The sequence below is a fragment of the Oryza brachyantha genome, chromosome 3 (genome assembly GCF_000231095.2).
Source record: "Oryza brachyantha chromosome 3, ObraRS2, whole genome shotgun sequence".
In the NCBI taxonomy this organism is placed as follows: domain Eukaryota; kingdom Viridiplantae; phylum Streptophyta; class Magnoliopsida; order Poales; family Poaceae; genus Oryza; species Oryza brachyantha.
In genome coordinates, this window is record NC_023165.2 from 21,587,988 (window position 1) to 21,609,480 (window position 21,493).

A 21,493-nucleotide genomic window follows, 5' to 3' on the forward strand; every position below is an offset into this window, starting at 1 on the left:
TGCACCAAACGTAGATCATCAATTTCTGCAAAAACTTTAGGCAAGACGCTTTCCTCACCAAATATTTTGGGCCCGTTATTTATTTATTTTCCCCTTCCTGCTAATTAATTTTGATCGCTAGCTTGTGGTTACTCCCTCCTATCACAATTTACGAATGTTAAGTCAAATTTTAAAACTACACCGTGCAGGTTTATCTTTTTAGATTGGACGTATGAAAATCTTGTCCATATGCTATATTATTTTTAAAAAATATTTTTATAATGCAATAGTTCTATCGGTTCACAAATATTTTGTAGTATAAATTGGATGTTAAAAATATTTTGAAAACCGTATCATATGTTGACAAGTAACAACATTTTTTTATTTTTTTTTTGTGAAGGGAGGTGATAGGTACAACTCTTTTAAATATTTTTTTAATTCAATGCCTTATTAATTTCCAATGGTTTTTTGTTCATCACACTCATGCGTAGGCGTACAGCTGGGACATAATTATACGTAGTTATGTAATTTTAGCTGTATACGGATTCTCCGCAATAACATTAATATGAGTCTGCTACGATATTTTAATACAAGAAATAGCGTCCATTGCATCCGTATCACATACAACTGGCCCAGATTAGCCAAACGCGTGCCATTTAAAAGCAAATTACTCCCTCCGATATGAAACGTGTCGTTTTTGGATATGTTTCAATTCAAACTTTAAAATATTTAAGGATCCGTATCTTTTCAAATATCCACAATTGATATATACAAGTCGTATATATAACTTGCCACAAATACCGGTTATTATAATTTTTGCTAACTTTTAACTTTTTACAATCGAAATTAGCGGTCGAATTACATTTCAAATACCATATATTAAACACAAAAGCAATATCTTTTCAGGGCTAGAAGGATTGGCAAAATGAAACAACTCAATTTTAACTCCCTTTCTCAAAAAAAAAAGAAAAAAATCCCTTTTTCCCCTCACTCTAAAGTCTTACATTGCCTTGCCTGCCCGGGTCTCCCTAATTCAGGGAAACCGCACCCTTTATAATTAAGAAGGAAATAGAAAAGAAAAATGGAGATCTCCTAGAAAAGGAGAAAGAATTAATTAGTTTAGTCGTGGCGTTTTCTTATTTTTTTAAAAAAATTTGTGGTTGCTTTCTCACTCTAGGGAGGCCAGAGCCAGCCAAGCCGAACACCATAAATACTCGCCTCTTCTTTCCAAAGCGCCTCGTTTTGTTGCCTACCTCCCCTCCGGCGTGTGCGCCGGCCCCCCACCCATATATAGGCGCGCACCGCGCGGGCGTTCGACCGCCATGGCCGTCGACGCGCACCACCTGCCACCCATCCAGCCTTCTGCCGCTGCGGCTGCTTTCGGGGACTCCATGTTCTCGCCGAGGCAGGCGTGTTTCGGCGCCGGGGAGGTTGCCGCCGGCGCCACCGGGGCACTGATGCCGGGTGTTTGTCAGGAGCAGCAGCTGGTGCAGGGGTACCAGATGGCGTATGTGGGAGGTGGAGGAGGAGTGAGGCAGCAGCAGCAGCAGCTGGCGCCGGCGCCGCCGGCGGTGGTGGCGCCGGCGGGGGCGGTGGAGGTGCTGAGGCAGTACTCGCGGATGTGCGCGGCGGACGCGGCGGAGAGCGGCGTCACATTCGGCGGCGGGCAGGAGATGGCGGCGGCTGCTCCCAGGAAGAGGAAGCGCGCGGAGCTACCGGAGGTGGTTCTTGGCGCCGCGGGTGACACCACGGTGTTGGCGCAGGCTCGCCAGCAGCTGGTCGACGTCGATCGCCTCGTGCTCCACCACGTGAGTTGATGTTTGATCTGTCGTCGTGGTGGTTTTTTTTTTTGGTTTCTTCCACGCGCGCGTGTGTGGTGATCGGGCGTTGTGGCGTGTGGATGCAGACGGCGAAGATGTGGGCGGAGCTGGCGGAGCAGAGGCGGAGGCACGCGAGGCAGATGGTGGCCGCCGTGGAGGCCGCGGCGGCGAAGCGGCTGAGGGCCAAGGACGAGGAGATCGAGAGGGTCGGGCGCCTCAACTGGGCGCTCGAGGAGCGCCTCAAGGGCATGTACGTCGAGGCGCAGGTGTGGCGCGACCTCGCCCAGTCCAACGAGGCCTCCGCCAACGCGCTCCGCGGCGAGCTGGAGCAGGTGCTCGACGCCCAGGCACGCCGCGGCGGCATCGCCCTCGCCCTCGCCGCCGCCGGCGACGACGCCGAGTCCTGCTGCTACGGCGAGAACGACGTGGCCGCCGCCGACGAGGATCAGGAGGCGGCTGCTGCCGCGGCGACGTCGGCCGAGCGGGCGGCCGCCGCCGTCCCTGCAGCCGCCGGGCGCGCGAGGTCGTGCAGGGGGTGCGGCGAGGCCGCGGCCGTGGTGCTGGTGCTCCCCTGCCGGCACCTGTGCGCGTGCGCGGCGTGCGCCGCGGCGGCGACGGCGTGCCCGGCGTGCGGGTGCGCCAAGAATGGCAGCGTCACCGTCAACTTTTCGTGAACGATACATGGATGGATGGATGGTTGCGGCGAAGGAAATTAAAGGACTAGTCATTAGAGTAGATTTTTCTGCTCTTTTCTTTTTTTTTCTTTCTCCTCCGTTTTTGTTTTTGTTGAGCTAGCTGATGGGGATAATAGGGCGATATGGTCTAATGATGTGGATATGAGCGGATGAGTTTTAATTTCCTTCTTTTTTGCCTTTTTTTTTTTTGCTGTTGAATCGATTGATCAACAAGGAAACAAAAAACAATAGAAACTTGGTAACACCTTCAAATCAAATCGTTTTGCTTCGCACCAGCATTGATTCCTGAATATCCTGGTTATATACATATATATATGTATACATATATATATATATATATATATATATATATATACCTGTTTTGTTTGTGTTTTGGAAGTTTTTTCATAACTCGAATTTGATCTGCAACGAAACTGTTCCATGATAATTAATCCAATGCCTTATATTCAGCACCGTAAAATTTTCATTGCCGTAAAGTGTTATGCATGTCCGTTCCAATAAAGAGAAGTTCTGGCTGCAGATACTCCAGTAAACTTCACCTGCCTATCTTTTTTTTCATATGGTTTGTTGAACTTTTGTTTTCTCCTGTAATTTACCTGAAAACTCTACACCATGTACGTCAACTTGTTAGCCTTCCAAGTTCAGGATTCAGTCTTTTCGCCACTTTTTGGTAGGATTTCTCGCGTTTACTGTTACTGCAGATTAACCTGGTACTGGTAGCAATATACCATGCATATATACATGGGATGTATAAGATCACGTACGATCAAATTATGCAGGGAGCAATAGCAAATCGATCGAGGATGATACAAGAAATTAAATAGATGGATCTGATCGGCTACGATGGGCACTGGCACTGTAGCATCAGTTCAGTTCCACGTGACACGTGCGTTGGATTAATTCATATATGTATACTAATACTTGTACATAGATATGCTTAATTAGTTTGATAGCTGCAGAGAAGGACACGGAGAGCTCTTCTCGTGGCTGACAAGCACGCGCGGCAGATGAAGACGAAGAGGATGCATGCATGGGCGTGAATGAATGTACGTGGTGATGTGTGAATGAATTGAAGCAGAGAGAGACCGAGAGAGCTAGCTGCCTGGCTGATGGCTGATGCATGCACAGGTAAGTGCTTGCATGAAGCAGCATCAGCAGGTAGTAACAGACATCATACACAATCAGATTCAGATCTACACAGCAGAGCAGTTCATGCACATACCTTATGTACAAATGCACAACAATCATCCAGGATTCCAGGATGCCGTACACACGCATGCTGCAATGCGTGGACAATTGGAGGCTGCTCTCGATCGATCGATGCAGTATAGCTAGCTGGCCGACGTACGCTGCAACCTGGAGGTTCATTCTTTTGGTCAGACGCAGGGGTGTCGAGTCTGAAATCTTACCTTCAGTGTTCAGAATAAATTGCAATTCTGCTGTTCTGCATCTGCATGCATACTAGTAGCTTCGTTTGCTTATTTAATTGTCTTTAATTCTTTTGGCGTGACGACTGCATTGCGATTAGGGTGGACAGAAAGCTCGTGGCTCGTTAGCTCGCTTGACTCATGATAAACTCGACTCGGCTTGTTTTATTTTTTTAACGAGCCGAGGTAGCATTTTAGCTCGTTAGAGATAACGAGCTGGCTCGTGAGCTGCTCGCGAGCCTAACGAGCTAGACCAAAGATACACGATTCGTCGGCATTCATTGATTCTACCCCAAAAAGCATATGTTCAATACTTTATAGGTTCGCCATGTGATTTGTTGGTTCAAACTTTAATACATAGATACAATTTTATATGATTTGTATGTTTAAACTGAAAATTAGCTTGTATAATCTATTGAAAAATTATTTAAGTTAACTTTTCATACACGACTCGTGACCCTAACGAGCCAAATCGAGCTTTATAACAAGTCAAACCGAGCTGGGTTTTTAGCTCGTTACGATAACGAGCCGAGCCGAGCCGGCTCGTTATCCACCCTAATTGCGATCCTAGCCGTGCACCGGCCGGCCGGAATCCTAGCAAGTATATATACAGAGGTGCATGCACCATCGCATTATGCATGCAGAAAAGGTATGGGCTTATATATACTACTCCTAATTAAACTGGTACACGTAAGTAACGTACGCATGATGGATCATACATATATACACAAACAATTAAGTATGACAACATATAATCGGAGGCACATTCAATGTACGTACGGTGGAGTCCGTCTATTTTGTGGCAATATGTGTATATAAATATATATAATTATAAGTCATACTTAAATTCTCTTTAGTAGTAAATCAAGCAAAAATAAAATAATTAATAACTATATCTATTTTTTAAAAGTAAGATGAATTACTGCGCATGTAGACGCAAAAAGTTAACGACTTCGAATTAAAAAAAATGGAGAGAGTACTACGTACGTACACACATTGTTCCGGCCGGTTGCACGGCCGGTGCGCGGTTCCTTGATGGGAAAGGTCGTCGCCCGGCCAAGGGTCTCTGCTCTAGTAATTTGATTGATTGTGGATTTTGGATGGGTGCGTCGCGCGCGCGTGGCCTATCGTACGTGCACATAGCTCGTAATTTCTACTGATGAGATTTTAAAAAAAATTATAGCTCGTAATTCTACTGCATTTTGTAGAAAAAGTCATAGGCCCCGCTTGATTTAGGTTATTAAAAAGATTGTTATTAACCAGATATAAATAAACATGTTAATAAATAATTGAATAAAAATTAAAATAATTAGCCTAATCAATACTACAATAGTAAAAAAGCATCTTGAGAAAACATAACGAGTAAGGTAGTGTTTAGATTGAGAAAATTTTTGAGAGAAGTGTCACGTCAAATGTTTGACCGGATGTCGGAACTTGGAAGGGGTTTTCGGATACGAATGAAAAACGAATTTCGCTAGCCTAGAAACCGCGGGATGAATCTTTTGAGCCTAATTAATCCGTCATTAGCACATATTGGTTATTGTAGCACTTATGGTTAATCATGGACTAATTAGGCAAAAGATTCGTCCCAAGATTTTTTTTATAACTGTGCAATTAGTTTTTTGGTTCATCTATATTTAATGTTTTATTTAGATGTCCAAAGATTCGATGTGATATTTTTAAAAAAATAATTAGAAACTAAAAGAAGCCCTAAGCGGAAAAGAACATGGCTCTTCGGACAAGCGAGCCCACTACACTGGGCCTTGGGCCCACCTGTGTTGAGCTTAGATACTTTCACGGCCTTTTTCTCGAGAACCTGAGTTGGGCTCAATGCTTCCATGGGCCGAATATAAAGCCCGCAAGAGCAAGAGGCCCACTACCAAGACGTGTTCTAGCGTGGCCATCCCACCCATCCCACAATCTCCCGGACGCCGAAAGCTTCCAGGCTCCAGGGTTTAGCTAGGGTTCTGCACGCCATGGCCGCCGCCGGAGAGGACGACGCCGCGTGGGAGCGCGCCATCGCGGCGGCCGTGAAGAGCGCCCCCTTCTCGGCGCCCAAGACGCTGACGCTCGACGGCGCCGTCAAGTCCACCACCGGCCGCCTCCCCTCGCCGTCGCTCCTCGACCGCTACCCGTCCCTCGAGGAGCTCTCCGTCGCGGGGGCCCGCCTCTCCTCGCTCGCGGGCCTCCCGCGCCTCCCGGCGCTCCGCCGCCTCTCCCTACCCGACAACCGGCTCTCCGGCGCCGCCTCCCTCGCGGCCGTCGCCGAGTCCTGCGGCGCCACGCTCCGGGGCCTCGACCTCGGGAACAACCGCTTCGCCGAGGTCGACGAGCTGGCGCCGCTCGCGCCGCTCGGGATCGAGTCGCTGGACCTCTACCAGTGCCCCGTCACCAAGGTCAAGGGGTACAGGGAGAAGGTGTTCGCGCTGATTCCCAGCCTCAAGTACTTGGACGGCATGGACGCCGAGGGTAACGACCGCTTGGAGTCCGACGAAGAAGAGGACGACGAGGAGGAGGACGACGAGGAGGGGGCGGAGGGTGAAGGGGAAGGTGACGAAGAAGAGGAGGGTGGAGAGGAAGGGGAAGGCGATGAAGATGATGAAGAGGAGGAATCGGAAGGAGACGAAGAGGATGACGACGAAGGTGATGAGGAGGTGAGAATTTTGCTTTAGTTCTCGTCGACACTGAGAATATATGTACAGGTTTTGCATGGTTGACAAATTGCAAACTGGTAAAAATTTAGCCCAATTATTGGTATATTAGTGCATCGTGTGCTTTGTTGGTCGGTTATGAGCTACCGTAATGTTTGCATTGGACCTATTTTGGCTAATCTGCAGCAAAATTCTAGGACTAACCAAACATTTCTTATTAGTTGAAATTATTGTGCGACTGAGCACTTGTTTAGTGTTGGGTTTTGGAAGTCTGGAATTTTTAGCATAATGGCTTGATAAGTAATGGTGCGTGCGTAATCAGTTATGTGAAAAATACTACCGAAGTAATGGTGCGTGCGTAATCAGTTATGTGAAAAATACTACCGAACCATTCTTCCACATGGATGATTTTTCCTCTCATCGTTTTATTTTCTTATTAATAAATTTTAGGCCTGTGATTGTGATACCACATCTTAGTTTCACTGTTATTATCTAGCAACTTCTTGTTTGGTAGTTTGCTGCTTATCTAATTTTATTCATTGATCTGTTATGCATTACCACCTTGTTTATATTTATATTTTTAAATGCTTCAGCAGTTACTATGCGGTGATTGCAGTATCAGGACCTCTTTAATTTGTTTGTTTTTTTTTTCTCATAATGATACTATATCTGTCCTCACAATTCTTGAAATTTTTTTAACATAAAGATACTATTTCTATCCTCATAATTCTTGTCTGTCCGTGATTGCGGTACCATGAACTCTTTAATTTTGTTTTTGACGCAAAAATTCAATTTCTTTCCTCATGATTATTCTCCATTTTCTCATGAATGTTCCTATCAAAATGATTGTACGTTTAAGGAATCAACAAAATATCTAGTGCAATCATTCTACTATATATGCCCCTATTCGTTGCAGTAGAAAAGGTAGTATGCCATTTTTATAAGGTGTGCTTGATCATTTCAAATTAACTGAAGATTTAGTGTATTTTGGTTTACTAGCTGAATGCCTGTGCTTTGCAAAGGATAAAAAACATATTATGTTATTCCTAGAATAAATGAAAAAATATTTTTCATGAAATATATGCATGTGCTTTTTATATAGGAAATATCCATATCAATTTGATTTTATGTGGATATCCATCTAGATTTGATTGATTTTTAATATTATGAAGTTAAGGGAGTAAATTATAAAAATGCAATGAGAGTAGGTGGTGGTGGCACCACTAGGGACTTTTATAGTAGTAAAGATATGCGTTGGTAGCAATTGGCAGAAGTCTGCTCCTGTTGTTCCGTTGTGGATTTTAATACATATCACATTTTACTTTTTTTTTCCATACTTCTATCAGGTATCAGCTAACTTAATGTGCACCCTTTCAGGCTGAAGATGAAGAGGATGAAGCTGATGATAACCAAACTGATAAGGATGCAGAAGACGAAAGCAAAGTGGTCAATGGAGGATCAGCTCAGTCAAACAAAAGGAAGAGGGACAATGAGGATGATGCTAATGGAGACAACTAAATTTGGAACTGGTTTCGGTTGTTCTTTGGAAGCCCTCCCTGCAATGTTCTTTGGAGGGCTCAGACACTTTCTTCGGTTCGTGTAGAAGTTTCAGCTGTTTTTAGATGCCAGTTGCCAAAAGGCTTCTAATTTTAATTCATGACATGGATATATCTTCCTCCTTTGATGTACTCCTGTCCATTCCTGCAACTTGCCTTTGACGTACTCCTGCCCATTCCTGTGACTTTTCGATGCTGCTAATTGAAATACCGGTTCTGGTTGTGCGGGCGATGTTGAACTAGCGTATCTTGATCTAAATGTAAAGATTCTTCTTTTTCGTGTTGCCAGCATCGTTGCTTAAGTGCTCCCACAAAACTCAAGACATGTACTCGAGAAATGCATATGTTTGCAATGGATGTATCATATATCTGAAGACACTAACATTTTTGTGCCATATTTGCTTTTCTGGAAACAGATGAGCAAAATTTCCAAGATCCAGCTTCACCAAATAGTCCTAACAGTTCATCAAAATGTGGTATTTCGAAATAAGAACATATTTGGTCTTATACGTACGCAAGAAGGGTAATCAAAAAAGAAAGACCGCTTTATTGGAAAATATATATACCGAGATTTTTTTTTCACCACGGCGTGCATACGAGAATATGAAATTGTAAATAGCGAGAAATTCTTACATTGCGCAGTCTAAGTCTAACAAAATAAAACAATCATACGTGTTATTACGGATCGATCTATTTGAGAGCCTGGGAGTCAAGGACTTTTCATTATGCAACTTCTAATTATGTCAATGGGGATTGGACTTTTTTTATTCCGACGGCAACAAAAAGTTTTCGTCACACGGGAGGAGCGGATCTACCGTAAAGACGTCATTAGGACTACCAGAGCCTCTATTAAAGATCAATAAAAAGAGTGGCTAAAACTCTATGTAGTTTAGATCGACTGCCACTAAAGATTAAAGATTAATAGAAAGAGTGGCTAAAACTCTAGTTTAGACTATTATTGTCACCAAGGGTGACTTATTGCTCATGCGATTTAGGATCCTTATTTGGGTCAACTCGCTATGGAAAACTTCCCTCACTCATTTAATATCATCTATGGTCTATTCATACCCTAACATAAATTAAAAGTGGCTACAAACCAGGGTGTTAGTGGGATTAGACTTCTCAGGCCATGTTTGTTTAGGGTGAGAGGGAGCGTTAGTTATCTGGTGCAGAAAACGTAGTAATAAATTGATACATGATTAATTAGTTATTAATTATTAAAAAATATAAAATAGATTAATATGATTTTTAAAATAATTTTCTTGTAGAAATTTTTGTAAAAGATACACTGTTTAGTAGTTTAAAAAATGTGGGTGCAGAAATCAAAGGGGCTAAGATAACTTAGCCCCCGACCGAACACGGCCTCACTCAGTTAATATCGTCTATGACATATTCATAACCTAACGTAAATTAAAAATAGCTACAAACCACGGTGTTAGTGGTTTGAATCCCTCCTCACCCATAGCCTTCCAGGGGGGGTATGAATACCTCCCTAAGATTGGCTTTGGGCCTTTCCTGCACAGCTAGTAAGGTGGAAGGAAGGCAACGGTCCCCTTCCGAGTGGGGGCGAGCTAGCAAGTCTGACGTTGATTTCTTCGGACATATCAATTGAACAAATACGCCCACAGAGACTCGATAGAAGACGATGAAATATCGCTGCTACGCCAAAACTCACCACAAAGAACCAGCCAGATTGCCCCTGAACCAAATAAATAGTTAATTCGTGAAAATGGACTACATAAAAATTTGCTTTTCTCTTAAAGGTAACATAAAAGTGGGGCAGTGGTATGCCGGTATATACTAATTCTAGCTCACGAATCTAACTCATCTAATGCTTAAAGGCAGGCTTCACGATGGCCTTGGAGTCCAATCCTTTCACCGTCTTCTTGAATTATTGAAGGACTTCGATTTTCTGGAAACAGGAGCATTACGCTCCTCGTCGTCATCATCATCTTCATTCCTCCTCCGCTTCTTCTTGTGGCCACCGCTCTCCTTCATCGTCTATCAGAAAGTAAGAAATAAGTAAAAAATCAATCCATGAACAGAGTATGCATCTAACTCAAGACGCAAGAACAAGGGCAAACTATCTATGTTCAGATTGTCGGAGGCAAGTGTAAATCCTTTCTGCAGAACATAGAGAAGGCACCATCGGGTGACAGCAAGAGCAAGACGCTTCAAATTGACAGTACAGTCAATGAGCACATACCGTCAGCGCAATCCTCTTTGAGTCAGAGATACGTTCACGAAGTATCATGATTTCTATGTTATCCACCTTACGATCAGGAATCTCACTTCCTACAATAATAGTTGATAAAAATATTCAGATTTTAGAATAACACCCCCCAGTTACAGATGGAATAAAAGGTAGAAGTAACAAGGATAAGTGCTATTACCAAGGAACTGCTCTATCATCTTAAACCACATGGCTTCATATTGGTTCACCAATGACACAGCATATCCTGTATTCCCAGCACGTGCAGTTCTACCCACTCGATGAACATAATCCTGCATTTGGCCCAGTAAGTTAAGTCACATTCACATACAAAAAGGTATCTACAAAATGTAAATCGAGAAAGGGAGTGGAAGTACTAATATAAAAACCTTAGAATTCATTGGAATGTCATAATTGATAACCACATCAACTCCTTGAATGTCAAGACCACGACTTGCCACATCTGTGCAAATAAGGATATTGCAGTCTTTCGTTTTGAACCTGTTTAAAGCGCCTAGTCTCTTATCCTGAAACAAAAATAAATAAAAATATACATATGTAATATAAGTATTGCAAGGGGGGGGGGGATAAACAGTGCATTCACTTCTGCCTTCAAATTGACAAATAACCGAATGGGAAAACGAACAATTTCCGTTTGACAGGAAAGCTCAGAAAGTAACCTGACTCATTTGGCCACTAATAGAGATAGCTTTAAATCGAAGATTCCTTAGGGTGAGAGCAAGGAGCCTAGTTGATTCACAGGTCCGCACAAATATCATGATCATGCTCCCTGGCAACTCGTTCAGAACATGAACAAGATAACAATCCTGGAATCGCACATAAGAATGTTCAGAACATTGAATGAAAATGGCTCTATCATGATGTAACAACATAACGGAATGAGCATAAGCAAGGGTCGAATTCATCATGGGCAACATTTTTCAGGATTGCCATTAAATGCATGGGAGAAGGTTCAAAGTGATGCTACCTAGATGCATGAATCAATAATAGTACTTCGTAATTACTCTAAAATAATGGCACTAAGGGTAGAACCATCAGTCATGAAAGCAGCCAATGTAATAAGATCAAACAAAATAGAGTCCATGGCCATACAAGGGATAGAAATTGACCTTGTAATCAGCAGGAACAAAATAAAATTCCTGTTTAAGTGTGTCCACTGTAGAATATTTGGAGGCTACCTCGACCTGATCCCAGAAACAAAAAGGGTAGACTATTAGCAAAACATAAGGTACCTGAAAATGCCCCCTTTCATTAATGCTTGAAAGATGAAGAAAGAATGTTACCTTAACAGGATTTCTGAGACAAGCACGCTGCAGTTTAGAAACCTGGAGGAGGAAATAGATGTTATTGCGAAGAAAACCAAATTCAGTTATAACAAATAGATTGCATAGCCATCAGGTGCCATTTAGAAAAAATAGGTCAACTAAAATGATCATCATAGTAGGAAGGGCACATTTAACCTGTCCTAGAAATACAAAGATACCAGTAAATGGTAGCACTATGGCTTATGCCAGAATAAATAGACCGTCTACAATTTCACTACCTCCAAAATTTTGTAAATCGGTGTCATAATTGCAACTGTTAACGTAAGCTATGTAACATGGCCACATCAATCTGATAAAGTAAACAATCTATTCAAGGGAGACCAGCAATGCTTAAATCCTTGGTTTCTCGAATTTAGAGAAGTCATAAATCTTCTCTCAAATACGACCAATCCACCAACCTTATTGGTCATTGTGGCTGAAAAAAGGAAAGTTCTCCGTTCTTTAGGGATAACATTCAGGATATCATCAATGGATTTCTGGAACTCCACATTAAGTAACTTATCAGCTTCATCCAAAACCTAGCAAAAAAAAACAAAGGCGCATAAAATAATAGCATTTTAACTTATAAAAGTTAGTAAAGTTGACCCATATTCTTGAGGTATGCTCCAAAAAATATCACAAGATAGTTGACAAGGCACTGTAATTTCAGGGGAGAGGGAGTTAAAATATGAAATTTGCAACAATTTTTTGCTGCACAGAATGTAAAAAAATACTCAACAGGATAATGCTTATGCAATTCAAAACTTTTCTCCAAGACTGCAATGCTGTTCATTTTGAATGAGCTTGAGATAACTAAGGGAAGGCAAATATATCATTTTACATTGAACTGTTGGAGTGACACTAATAGACTATTTATTGAATATTGCAACATGTGAAAAAGGTATTAGTAAAGCCTTCATTTTTAGGGTTGTACCTGTGGCAGTCAAAGATGATATTTGAAGTCAAAAATCAAAATATATACAAACAAAATCCAGTCTTGTTATAACTTAGAAGATTGAGACAGGTCCCCAATGAAGTAATAAAACTATACCCAAAAACGTTGATGGATAGTCAAAATATGAATGAAACAGAAGAAAAATTGGCACAATGGACGTGGGAACCATGATGTTAAGTTTGATTTGACACAGACAATAAATTGACATATGGTACTTAGGAGTGGTAGTGGGCCCTCCATTTTGGCCTATAAAATTTAAAGGCTCGGTTTTAAAAGGAGTGGACTGAAATTTTATAGATTTTTTAGCTAAAAATATATAAGGGTTGAGTAAGGTTGTGAAAGAATCCATGGGTTTTGGCCCATTACCACCCCTTACTAGAAAATTTTGAAAAATATACACAAGGTCACAACATCAAAAACTAACCATTAGATTATTTAACAAGAAGCAACATTAAAAAAAAACAGAGGGCACATACCAAGTACTTCAATTTATTAAGGCTAAAACCTTTCGTATCGGTCAAATGATCCAAAAGACGTCCAGGAGTTCCAACCTAAATTTTGAGGGAAATGATACAGTAAATATCCCAAGTTTATGTAATAAAGTTCTCATGTACAGGAATGAAATAACAGACCAAAACCACATTGTCATATGAGGTAGAGGTCATTTACTAAAATATGCATACCACAATATGTGGGCGTCTTGCAAGGGATAAAGCTTGTTCCACCCGATCGACTCCTCCAACGAGCTGGGGAAAGAAGAAATTTCAATTGATAATGGTTAATAAAACATCAACAGGTTGTAATGGATCATAATATGAAGACTGGAATTTAATCATACAAAAGTATAATAACTAAGGAACATCTCTATGGATCCAATAGCACCTTCACAATTATAGCAAGAGGAAAAAACTAACATTAGAGAGAACATAAACCAAAACATTTAGACATTACTCCTGCAAGTATTACCATACTGGCATACTCTTCATGCTATGGTAAATCCAAAGGAAATATTTTGCAGTGGAGAATCGAATTTCTTTAAAAAGTAGTTGAAATGGAAAATTGCAAAAACTAAGTGTTGGATATCAAAAATTGCAAAAATAGGGTCCTATCAAATTGGGACAGGTCGACAGCGGACCTGTCGACATCAGTCTATTCGATAGGGGGGGTATGGTCCAGTTCAACAGGGACCTCTCAAGATTGGGAAACAACTCATCGAACTACCAAATTACCAATGTTTGATAGGTCTGGCGTGGAGGAGGCTGTGGAACTAGGGGAGTTTGATAGTGCCCTGTTGACCACGCAAAGTTTGACAGGGTCCTTTTCACTTTTTTTTCACCCAACATACAGTTTTAATATTTTTTTATTATAATGGTATTATTTTTAAAAAAAATTCTGGCAACATGGACGAAGCCACCACAGGTTGGCACGACACCATCAACTGAAATACCAATTGAGCATAATTGTGTTTCAAAATCCAGGAAAAATACTAACCGGCATATGAATATAAAACCAATGCTTTGAACCATTAACTAGCTAACCTACTCTAAAACCTGTAGGCGACATTCACAAATAGCAATCAACTGTTTGGTACGTGATAAACATGAACTGCATAAAGGGATGAGAAAGCATACAGAACTTTCCACAATCCAATTTAAGATAAAAATTATGATTCCACCATCACTTATAAGTTGTAACAGACAGAATCACTCACTACTGTGCAACTCAAACTGATCGCAGAGCCGAGCGCCTGAAACTGCTGTCCAATCTGAATAGCCAGCTCCCTGAACCAGCACGCTCCAATAATTATCGTAACAACCATAAGGAGAAAATATAGACCATGAAGGAAAAAAAAAAGGAAAAAGAAGGGCAACCTTGTGGGTGACAACACGCAGGCAAACAAGGGCTGGGGCTTGTCCAGCTTGAGCAGCGCCTGGATGATCGGCAGCGCGAAGGCTCCCGTCTTGCCGGAGCCCGTCTGCCCCAGCCCAATCAGGTCCCTCCCTGCACAAAAACACCACCATGTTAGCTGCTGTCGGCATGGCCGCGGGCGGCGCGCTGAGGGTGATGGGCGGGCGTGCCTTCGAGGGCGTGGGGGATGGCCTCGGCCTGGATGGTGGTGGGCTCCTTCCACCCCATGGCGTCGCACGCCGCCACCAGCTCCGGGCAGATGCCCAGCTCCGCGAACGTCGACGGCCGGCGCACCGGCGGCTCGGGCTCCGCCGCCTCCTGCGCCTCGGCCACCACCGCCTCCTCCTCCAACTCCTTCGCCTCCGGTTCCACCACCTTCTTCTTCTTCGCCATGGCTACGAGAGACGGGGGGCGGTCCCGCGGGGAGGGAAACAGCGGTGGCTTCGGCGGCGGAAGAGGCTTAGCGAACAAGCTGCGGCTCGGGCGGCGGCGGCGGCGGAGGCTTCGATTGTGGAGGGCGGCGAGCCGAACCCTCGATGGAGAATTATATGGGCCTCACGCATTGGGCCGATTTGGCTAGTCTACTGCTGTAGTTAGAAACGGACTCGTCGTCCTTCCGTCCTCTCTCTCTCTAGAAAAAACGTCCCACCTCGCACAAACAGATCGGGCTAAAGTTTTTTAAGCACATGTCATGTCACATCGGAGGTGGTCTGAACACTATTTTAAAATATTAAATATAGATTAATAAAAAATTAATTTAATAAGTGAGAGTTAATCTGTGAGATGAATTTTTAATCCTAATTAATCTATAATTAGCAAATTGTACCATAGCATCATATAGACTAATCATGGATTAATTAGGTTTGTGAATTAGTGTAAGATTATAGATGGTTTTTATTAATAGTTTACGTTTAATATATAATAAGTGTCCAACCATACAAGGATGTGTTTAGTTAGTAGGATATGCATGGATGAGAGATGGCCGTCTAGGTTTTTAATATGTTTGGTTCGTGGGCGAAACTGGATATGATGGTCCAAAAAGTAAATATTCCACGAAGATGCTGGATGGATGTATTCTGCCAAATTGGCCAGATGAGCTCATCCACATTCACGAACCATGATCATCAGTTATTGTTTAGTGATAATTAGTTTTCACATTAATCGGTAATTACCAAGTTTAAATTAGTGTTAACTAATTACGATAAAATTTATGATGATTAATTTATATTATTGTTTATTAGTAATCCAATATATCCATCACATCATCATCTATCCAAATAAATAAAAAATTATATTATCTCATTTATCTAACTAAATATAAAACTGAATCATCGTATCCTTAAAAATATAAAACTGAATCATCGTATACTTAAAATAAATAGCCCATATTCCATTCCGTCTCCAGCCAAACACACCCCAATCTAAATAGAACTTTTACTAAAATAAATAACACATATTCATTCCGTCTCCGGTTAAACACACTCCAATCTAAATAGGACTAAACTATGGTGCGCAGAAACAAACACCCCTAGAACCTCTGCTCCACGGACGCACGCACGCGTCACCGTCGCCGCACGCCAGCCGCTCGTGCGGACGGACGGGTGGCGTGGGCAATGTCAACGGCGATCTCGATGTCGGGCAGCGGCTAGAACGCCTAGCGGACGATGGGTTCGACGGCGGCCGTCCAGGATTTAGTTTGTTTAGTTCTTTTATCATGCATGAAAATATTACCTTCATTTGATCATTTTTCAGTTTTTATATAATGTTTTTATTCTTTATTTTATTTAAAACTTTTTTGTGATTAATATTTTTATTTTTACTAGATGATAAAACATGAATATTATTTTACGTATGACTGATTTTTTAAAGTTTTATATAAATTTTTTAAATAAGAAGAATGGTCAAACGATACAGAAAAATGAAAAATAAAATTATTATGAAAAAGAGGTAGTATTGGTCAATCTATATTTTAGTTAGGTAATTATGAGATGTGTCTTTATATATCTTTACTACAGATTTTCGTCTTTTAACAGAGAAAACGTCCCCCTTCATCACATCGCAGATCACCCAAAAAAAAAACGCACGGTCACACATGAAAAAAAACACACATACCTAGCCTAACCCTAACATAGAAGCAGCACGATAGCACACGGACGCAAAAGAAAGGGGCCGCCGCTCGCCCCGTCGCCGAAAGCCTCAGCCATCACCATCCAAAATTTATGTTTTGAGCTAAATGTTTTTTTTTTGCTAAATATAGTTTTATAGTGAAGCACGGACATGTAACTAAACTCAAGCTCCAAAAATTTTATCTCGCAAGCAATGTGCCAATGAGCAAATAAAAGTTACTTTCCTTCAAAAGACAAAAAGTACATAGGATTTAGTAGCTAAATGTCCGATCGTAGTACGATCAAACGCCATGCCGCTCTCACATTAGAGAAGAATCTTTCTTTTCTGTTGGCCCGTGCCTTGCATCCGTTAAAATGCACTTAGAGGAGTGTTTGATCGTAAACAGACGATCGTACGTATAGTGAAGCTTCATGTTGTATTCAACTTGGCATTATTTTGAGTGGAAAATTTTATTCATATCATAAACTTTTCACCGGTACTTAAAAAATAACATAAAATTTTTCACCTTTTAACGATACCATAGAAAAAACAGGAGTGAAACAAGACGGCATGTAAAATAACAGCGCTACACATTTATACCCCTATCCAAAATCCTCCTAGCCCCCACGCCCAGCACCAGCAGAAAGAAGGAACCCCAGAAAGAAAGAGGGAACAGAGGGAAATTTTTAGATCCGGCCGGCGGCCGGCCGACGCCCCTCCCCGCCCCGCCGGCCGACGCCCGCCCGCCCGGCGGCTTCCCGCGCTGCCGGCCGACCGATTTCCCTCCCTGCCACTTATTGCTCTGCGTTCTCTCTTTCTTCATCCTTTAGTGCCTTGCTTGGCTGCCACTCACTCCCCCAAGGTGTTCGTCCTCTTCCTCCAAGCCGGTGCGCGAGCGGAAGCAGCAGCAGGTGGGGGGCGGCGGGATGGTCGACCGGGCGTACGCGCCGGCATCCAAGCCAGTCCCAGTGGCGGCGAACGGGGGAGTGGGAGCGGGAGGAGGCGGCGCGGCGCGGCCGCCGCCCATGGTGCCGGGGGCGTGCCGCTGCCGCCGATGTAACAGCCGAAGCCGATGCAGGCGCCGGCGAGGCGGAGGCGGAGCAGGCGCGGGTCGTGCTGCGCGTGCTGCCTGTGGATGACGATGGTGGTGGGCTGGTGTTCCTGGGCGCCATCGCGGCGGGGGTGTTCTACGTGATGTACCACCCGTAGCTGCCGTCATTCGCCGTGACGTCGCTCCGGCTGCCAATCATGGAGAAACAGAAAGACAATGCTGGCGGCACGTTCTCCCGTTCAACGTATACATACAGAGGTATTTTGGTCCTACAAATAGACGACGTTCCACTTCTGTTGAGTTCCGTAGTATTTTTTGGTACCATCAAAAATTTATGGTATGGATAGAATTTTTCCTATTTTGATAAAGGCAATATAGTGTTAGAAATGTTGAGCGACCTGCAATGTTGTTTTTTGTGTGTGTGTGCATGTCCGTATGAATTAACTACGGGAGTCAGGGATTTCAATTTTGCGCTAGCATTTCAGCCCTACAGTCATAAACATTTTATTTATTATGACAGAATATTGTCCAAATACTCGGGCTTGGTAATTGGGCTATGTTTCTTTAAAACTTAATACACATGAAACCAAAGAAGTTGGCACGTGATAGGTACTGTAAACCCATGTATAGAACCCGTCCTTGCTGAGGAGGCAAGGACTTGGCCAGTGACGATAGATGAAATCAATTATTACATATATACATTTTCCTCGAATAATACATTGATCTCATTATATTGTAATTTTGTCTGAGATAGACATTATCAGTTAAAGTTGAATCTGAATCACAATATCGATGTCTGCACCAAAATGTTTTCATGGCCACTCAGTATATTTTATTGAAGTGGAAACATATACGGGATGAATTTGTCAGCGTGAAAACTTGAAATGTTTTGTGGTTACCTGAGAGTACATTGTGCAACAGGCAGGTAATGGGTGAGTTTTTCTTTCAGTTCTTCGCCTGTCCCCAGCATCTACCTTTTTTATTACTCCTTTGCTAACACAATCACCCCCACGTTTGCAACTAATCACCGGATTCAACCGGATTAAGGCTGTGTTCATCTCTTCATGCGCACGTTTCTCACACTAACATGTTTTTTTAAAAAAAAATCTACATAGAAATTCATCTGTAAAAATATTTCTTTAACTTTATAATAGTTAGTTTTATATAAAAAGAGTGAAAGCATTTCAGGAGGGTGAACAAAGCAACTGATAATATAGCCATGCCAATTCGGTAGTACCAGATGATTCCATTCTACACCACAAACGCATCCGAAGCGTACAAAGGATACAAAGTGTTTCATCACGACATCACCCATCATCTAAAAGGAGAGAGCGATGGCGCCTCAGACGCCGGTGGATCCGAACCCTCCCTCTCCCCTCACGGTGGCGTCGAGGTCCTCCACCTCGGCGACCTCCGGCGTCGCGATCACCTCGATGATCATCTGCGCGATCCGGTCACCGGGCTTCACCGCGAAGTCGGCGTCGGAGTGGTTGAACAGGATGACCCCCACCGGGCCACGGTAGTCCGCGTCGATCACTCCCGCGCCCACGTCGATCGAGTGCTTCAGCGCCAGCCCCGACCTCGGCGCTGCGGCGGCAAAGAGAAAGAAACGAACGAGCATTTCATCAAACACCTGAGGTGCATGCAAGAAACGTAGAGATTAGGGGAGGGGGTGCTCACCGATGCGCGCGTAGGTGCCCTCCGGGATGGCGATGCTGAGGTCGGTGGGCACCATCGCCTTGCCCCTCGCCGGCACGACCGCCTCCGCCGCGCTGAGATCAGAGGAGCCACGGAAACGTCGTAAACCAAGGAGCAGAAGAAACAAACCACCACCAACGGCGATGCCTCTTTCACGGCGAGCTTTCGCCCGGGCGCGTACCTCGACAGGTCGTAGCCGGCGGCGTGGGCGGAGCCGCGGGACGGCAGGACGGCCTTCTCGGAGAGCTTCTTGACCTTGAGCAGGGGCGCGACCCTGGCGACCTTGTGCGGGGGCTCGTGTTCAGCGGCGGCGGTGGCGTTGCCGTTGGAAGCGGTGGCCATGGCAGGGGCGACGATGGGTGAGAGGGCTCGCTGCCGCAGGTGGTGGTGCGAGATGCGGAGGAGTGGAGCGGGTGAGATTGAGGGGAAGCGGAGGCGGCGGCCATGGTGGTTAAATACAGGGGCGGCGAGGCGGGAGGAGCAGATGGCGCCAAGTTTTCCCGCCATTTCTCCTCCCCGCGCCCGAGCAAAATCTTCGGGGTCAGTTTTGGTCTCCCACGCGGTCGCTGCCGTTTTAAATGCGTGGATTCGTGCGCGTGCGAAGCAGTTTCTGGAATCTCGCCCGATTTCCTGCGATTTGTTCTTTCATAGTACAACACTGTTTCTGATGAAGGGTTTCGAGTTTGCCATAAAATGATAAAAGTAAATTTATTGTTTTACTCCATATACATTTATGTATTGTAAAATATCGTAGACCAATCCCAATATCTCATTTAAATTTGATCATCCATATATTAATTTGGATAATCATCTAAAACAGTTTCATCCTTTGTATCTTTTTTATTTTACCAGATCATTCATATATGACATTCTCTATATTTTTTTAGAGAATGGAGAGATATCATTCAAATATGGAGTTTCTCTCTTCTAATATAGATGACATTCAAAAATAGATGATAGAATGATTGTCTCGTTGTAACTCAATTTGTAATCTTCATCATCTATTTTTAGGATAAAACATAAGATAGGTGAGCTGTTGGGGATGCTCTTAGTTACTCCGTATACCTTAGTTTGTCCCTTGAACGAGGTATATTGTTTTATCCGGGTGTATATCATCTGTATACATATCTAAACTTATTAATATGTATAGCATTATAGACAAAGGTTTTCTATTTAATATACACGTGCACATGTAGCTACACGCACAAGTTATATAATGAGTTATATATTTGGTTGTGTATATCATATTTAATAAATCACTTCTAATCAGGTTACATATAGACGAGTAGCACAAGCATGAGAAGTAGATGAATAAATAGACAACGACCAAGTTTTTATTAAGTTAATAATGTCGCATATAACGATTAATTTGGACGTAGATACATATATATGATCGCTTTTATTATTGTACATGCCTTAGTACGTATATGAATCTCAACAATAAAAAACTATTACAATGTGAAATGAGGTAATTCTTATTAGAAATAAGCTAAAAGAAATTGACAAATTATTAAGGCTCCATTTGTTTCGACTTAGGATCATTATAACGTGAATTATAGAAATAATATAAAATAAATAATTAGATTATTATATCAGCTTATTATAATCCAACGATCATATTACTATAATCTGATAAGCTCCTCTAAAGATTTTTCTAGATTATTAAGTGGCTAAAGACTCACTACGACTTCAAATTAATTACTCATCTTATCATGCATTATGGCTTATACTAATCCACTTACAGTAACACATCATAATAATCTAGATTATAATAATCTTAAGAGAAAATAATCAGGACCTAAGATGGATTATTATGATATATTATTATAATCTAAAACTCATAATTATAATATAATAAGCTTCTGTAAGGATGCTTTTTTCAAGAATATTGGATATATCATAACCCACTGGACTTCGATACTTGAAAATGATTACACACATTTGTCATTTCTTATAATACTCCACCTTATAATAATCCAAATCAATAATCCATATTACAATAATATAAGCTTGAAAGGCACAAAGAGTACTTAGGATGTGTTTTAGCCCGACCTTTTACATCTGTAATCTTTATTTGAAACTCGAATTTCCAGACTTTGGGGGGGCGGGG

The 21,493-nt window shown here is 42.6% G+C and overlaps 4 protein-coding genes across 4 annotated transcripts; 2 read left to right on the top strand and 2 right to left on the bottom strand.

Annotated features, from left to right (window-relative positions):
• The first annotated feature begins 1,243 nt into the window (after positions 1-1,243).
• LOC102712433 (E3 ubiquitin-protein ligase BOI-like) lies at positions 1,244-2,784 on the top strand. The gene is made up of 2 exons (XM_040522328.1): positions 1,244-1,787; positions 1,886-2,784. Exons 1-2 carry the CDS (start codon positions 1,302-1,304, stop codon positions 2,471-2,473), a joined length of 1,074 nt encoding a protein of 357 aa, XP_040378262.1. The 5' UTR covers positions 1,244-1,301; the 3' UTR covers positions 2,474-2,784.
• An 850-nt stretch (positions 2,785-3,634) lies between these two features.
• On the top strand, positions 3,635-8,515 carry LOC102712713 (acidic leucine-rich nuclear phosphoprotein 32-related protein 2-like). The gene is made up of 3 exons (XM_040521790.1): positions 3,635-3,760; positions 5,817-6,575; positions 7,950-8,515. The coding sequence occupies exons 1-3, from the start codon at positions 3,635-3,637 to the stop codon at positions 8,088-8,090; spliced, it is 1,026 nt and encodes a 341-aa protein (XP_040377724.1). The 3' UTR covers positions 8,091-8,515.
• A 1,240-nt stretch (positions 8,516-9,755) lies between these two features.
• On the bottom strand, positions 9,756-15,047 carry LOC102712980 (DEAD-box ATP-dependent RNA helicase 10). The gene is made up of 13 exons (XM_006651609.3): positions 14,699-15,047; positions 14,492-14,621; positions 14,332-14,401; positions 13,304-13,366; positions 13,097-13,171; positions 12,085-12,204; positions 11,645-11,686; positions 11,471-11,545; positions 11,021-11,167; positions 10,730-10,867; positions 10,522-10,633; positions 10,335-10,423; positions 9,756-10,129 (listed from the first exon to the last, which is right to left on the bottom strand). The coding sequence occupies exons 1-13, from the start codon at positions 14,919-14,921 to the stop codon at positions 10,004-10,006; spliced, it is 1,410 nt and encodes a 469-aa protein (XP_006651672.3). The 5' UTR covers positions 14,922-15,047; the 3' UTR covers positions 9,756-10,003.
• Positions 15,048-18,866: 3,819 nt separating this feature from the next.
• Positions 18,867-19,915, bottom strand: LOC102707475 (deoxyuridine 5'-triphosphate nucleotidohydrolase). The gene is made up of 3 exons (XM_006650329.3): positions 19,565-19,915; positions 19,366-19,457; positions 18,867-19,272 (listed from the first exon to the last, which is right to left on the bottom strand). The coding sequence occupies exons 1-3, from the start codon at positions 19,888-19,890 to the stop codon at positions 19,028-19,030; spliced, it is 663 nt and encodes a 220-aa protein (XP_006650392.1). The 5' UTR covers positions 19,891-19,915; the 3' UTR covers positions 18,867-19,027.
• Between the last annotated feature and the right edge of the window lie 1,578 nt (positions 19,916-21,493).

Bases quoted from the DNA above. Each gene is read 5' to 3' on its own strand.
- LOC102712980 (XM_006651609.3), bottom strand. From the start codon at position 14,921: ATGGCGAAGAAGAAGAAGGTGGTGGAACCGGAGGCGAAGGAGTTGGAG. The intron at 11,168-11,470 runs GTCAATTTCTAT...GTGCGATTCCAG, and splicing joins TTGTTCCTGCTGATTACAAG to GATTGTTATCTTGTTCATGT. The intron at 10,130-10,334 runs GTATGTGCTCAT...ACTTTCTGATAG, and splicing joins CAAAGAGGATTGCGCTGACG to ACGATGAAGGAGAGCGGTGG.
- LOC102712713 (XM_040521790.1), top strand. From the start codon at position 3,635: ATGAAGCAGCATCAGCAGGTAGTAACAGACATCATACACAATCAGATT. The intron at 3,761-5,816 runs GTACACACGCAT...GACGTGTTCTAG, and splicing joins ATCCAGGATTCCAGGATGCC to CGTGGCCATCCCACCCATCC. The intron at 6,576-7,949 runs GTGAGAATTTTG...GCACCCTTTCAG, and splicing joins ACGACGAAGGTGATGAGGAG to GCTGAAGATGAAGAGGATGA.
- LOC102707475 (XM_006650329.3), bottom strand. From the start codon at position 19,890: ATGGCGGGAAAACTTGGCGCCATCTGCTCCTCCCGCCTCGCCGCCCCT. The intron at 19,458-19,564 runs GTACGCGCCCGG...CTCTGATCTCAG, and splicing joins GCCGGCTACGACCTGTCGAG to CGCGGCGGAGGCGGTCGTGC. The intron at 19,273-19,365 runs GTGAGCACCCCC...TTGCCGCCGCAG, and splicing joins GGGCACCTACGCGCGCATCG to CGCCGAGGTCGGGGCTGGCG.
- LOC102712433 (XM_040522328.1), top strand. From the start codon at position 1,302: ATGGCCGTCGACGCGCACCACCTGCCACCCATCCAGCCTTCTGCCGCT. The intron at 1,788-1,885 runs GTGAGTTGATGT...GTGTGGATGCAG, and splicing joins ATCGCCTCGTGCTCCACCAC to ACGGCGAAGATGTGGGCGGA.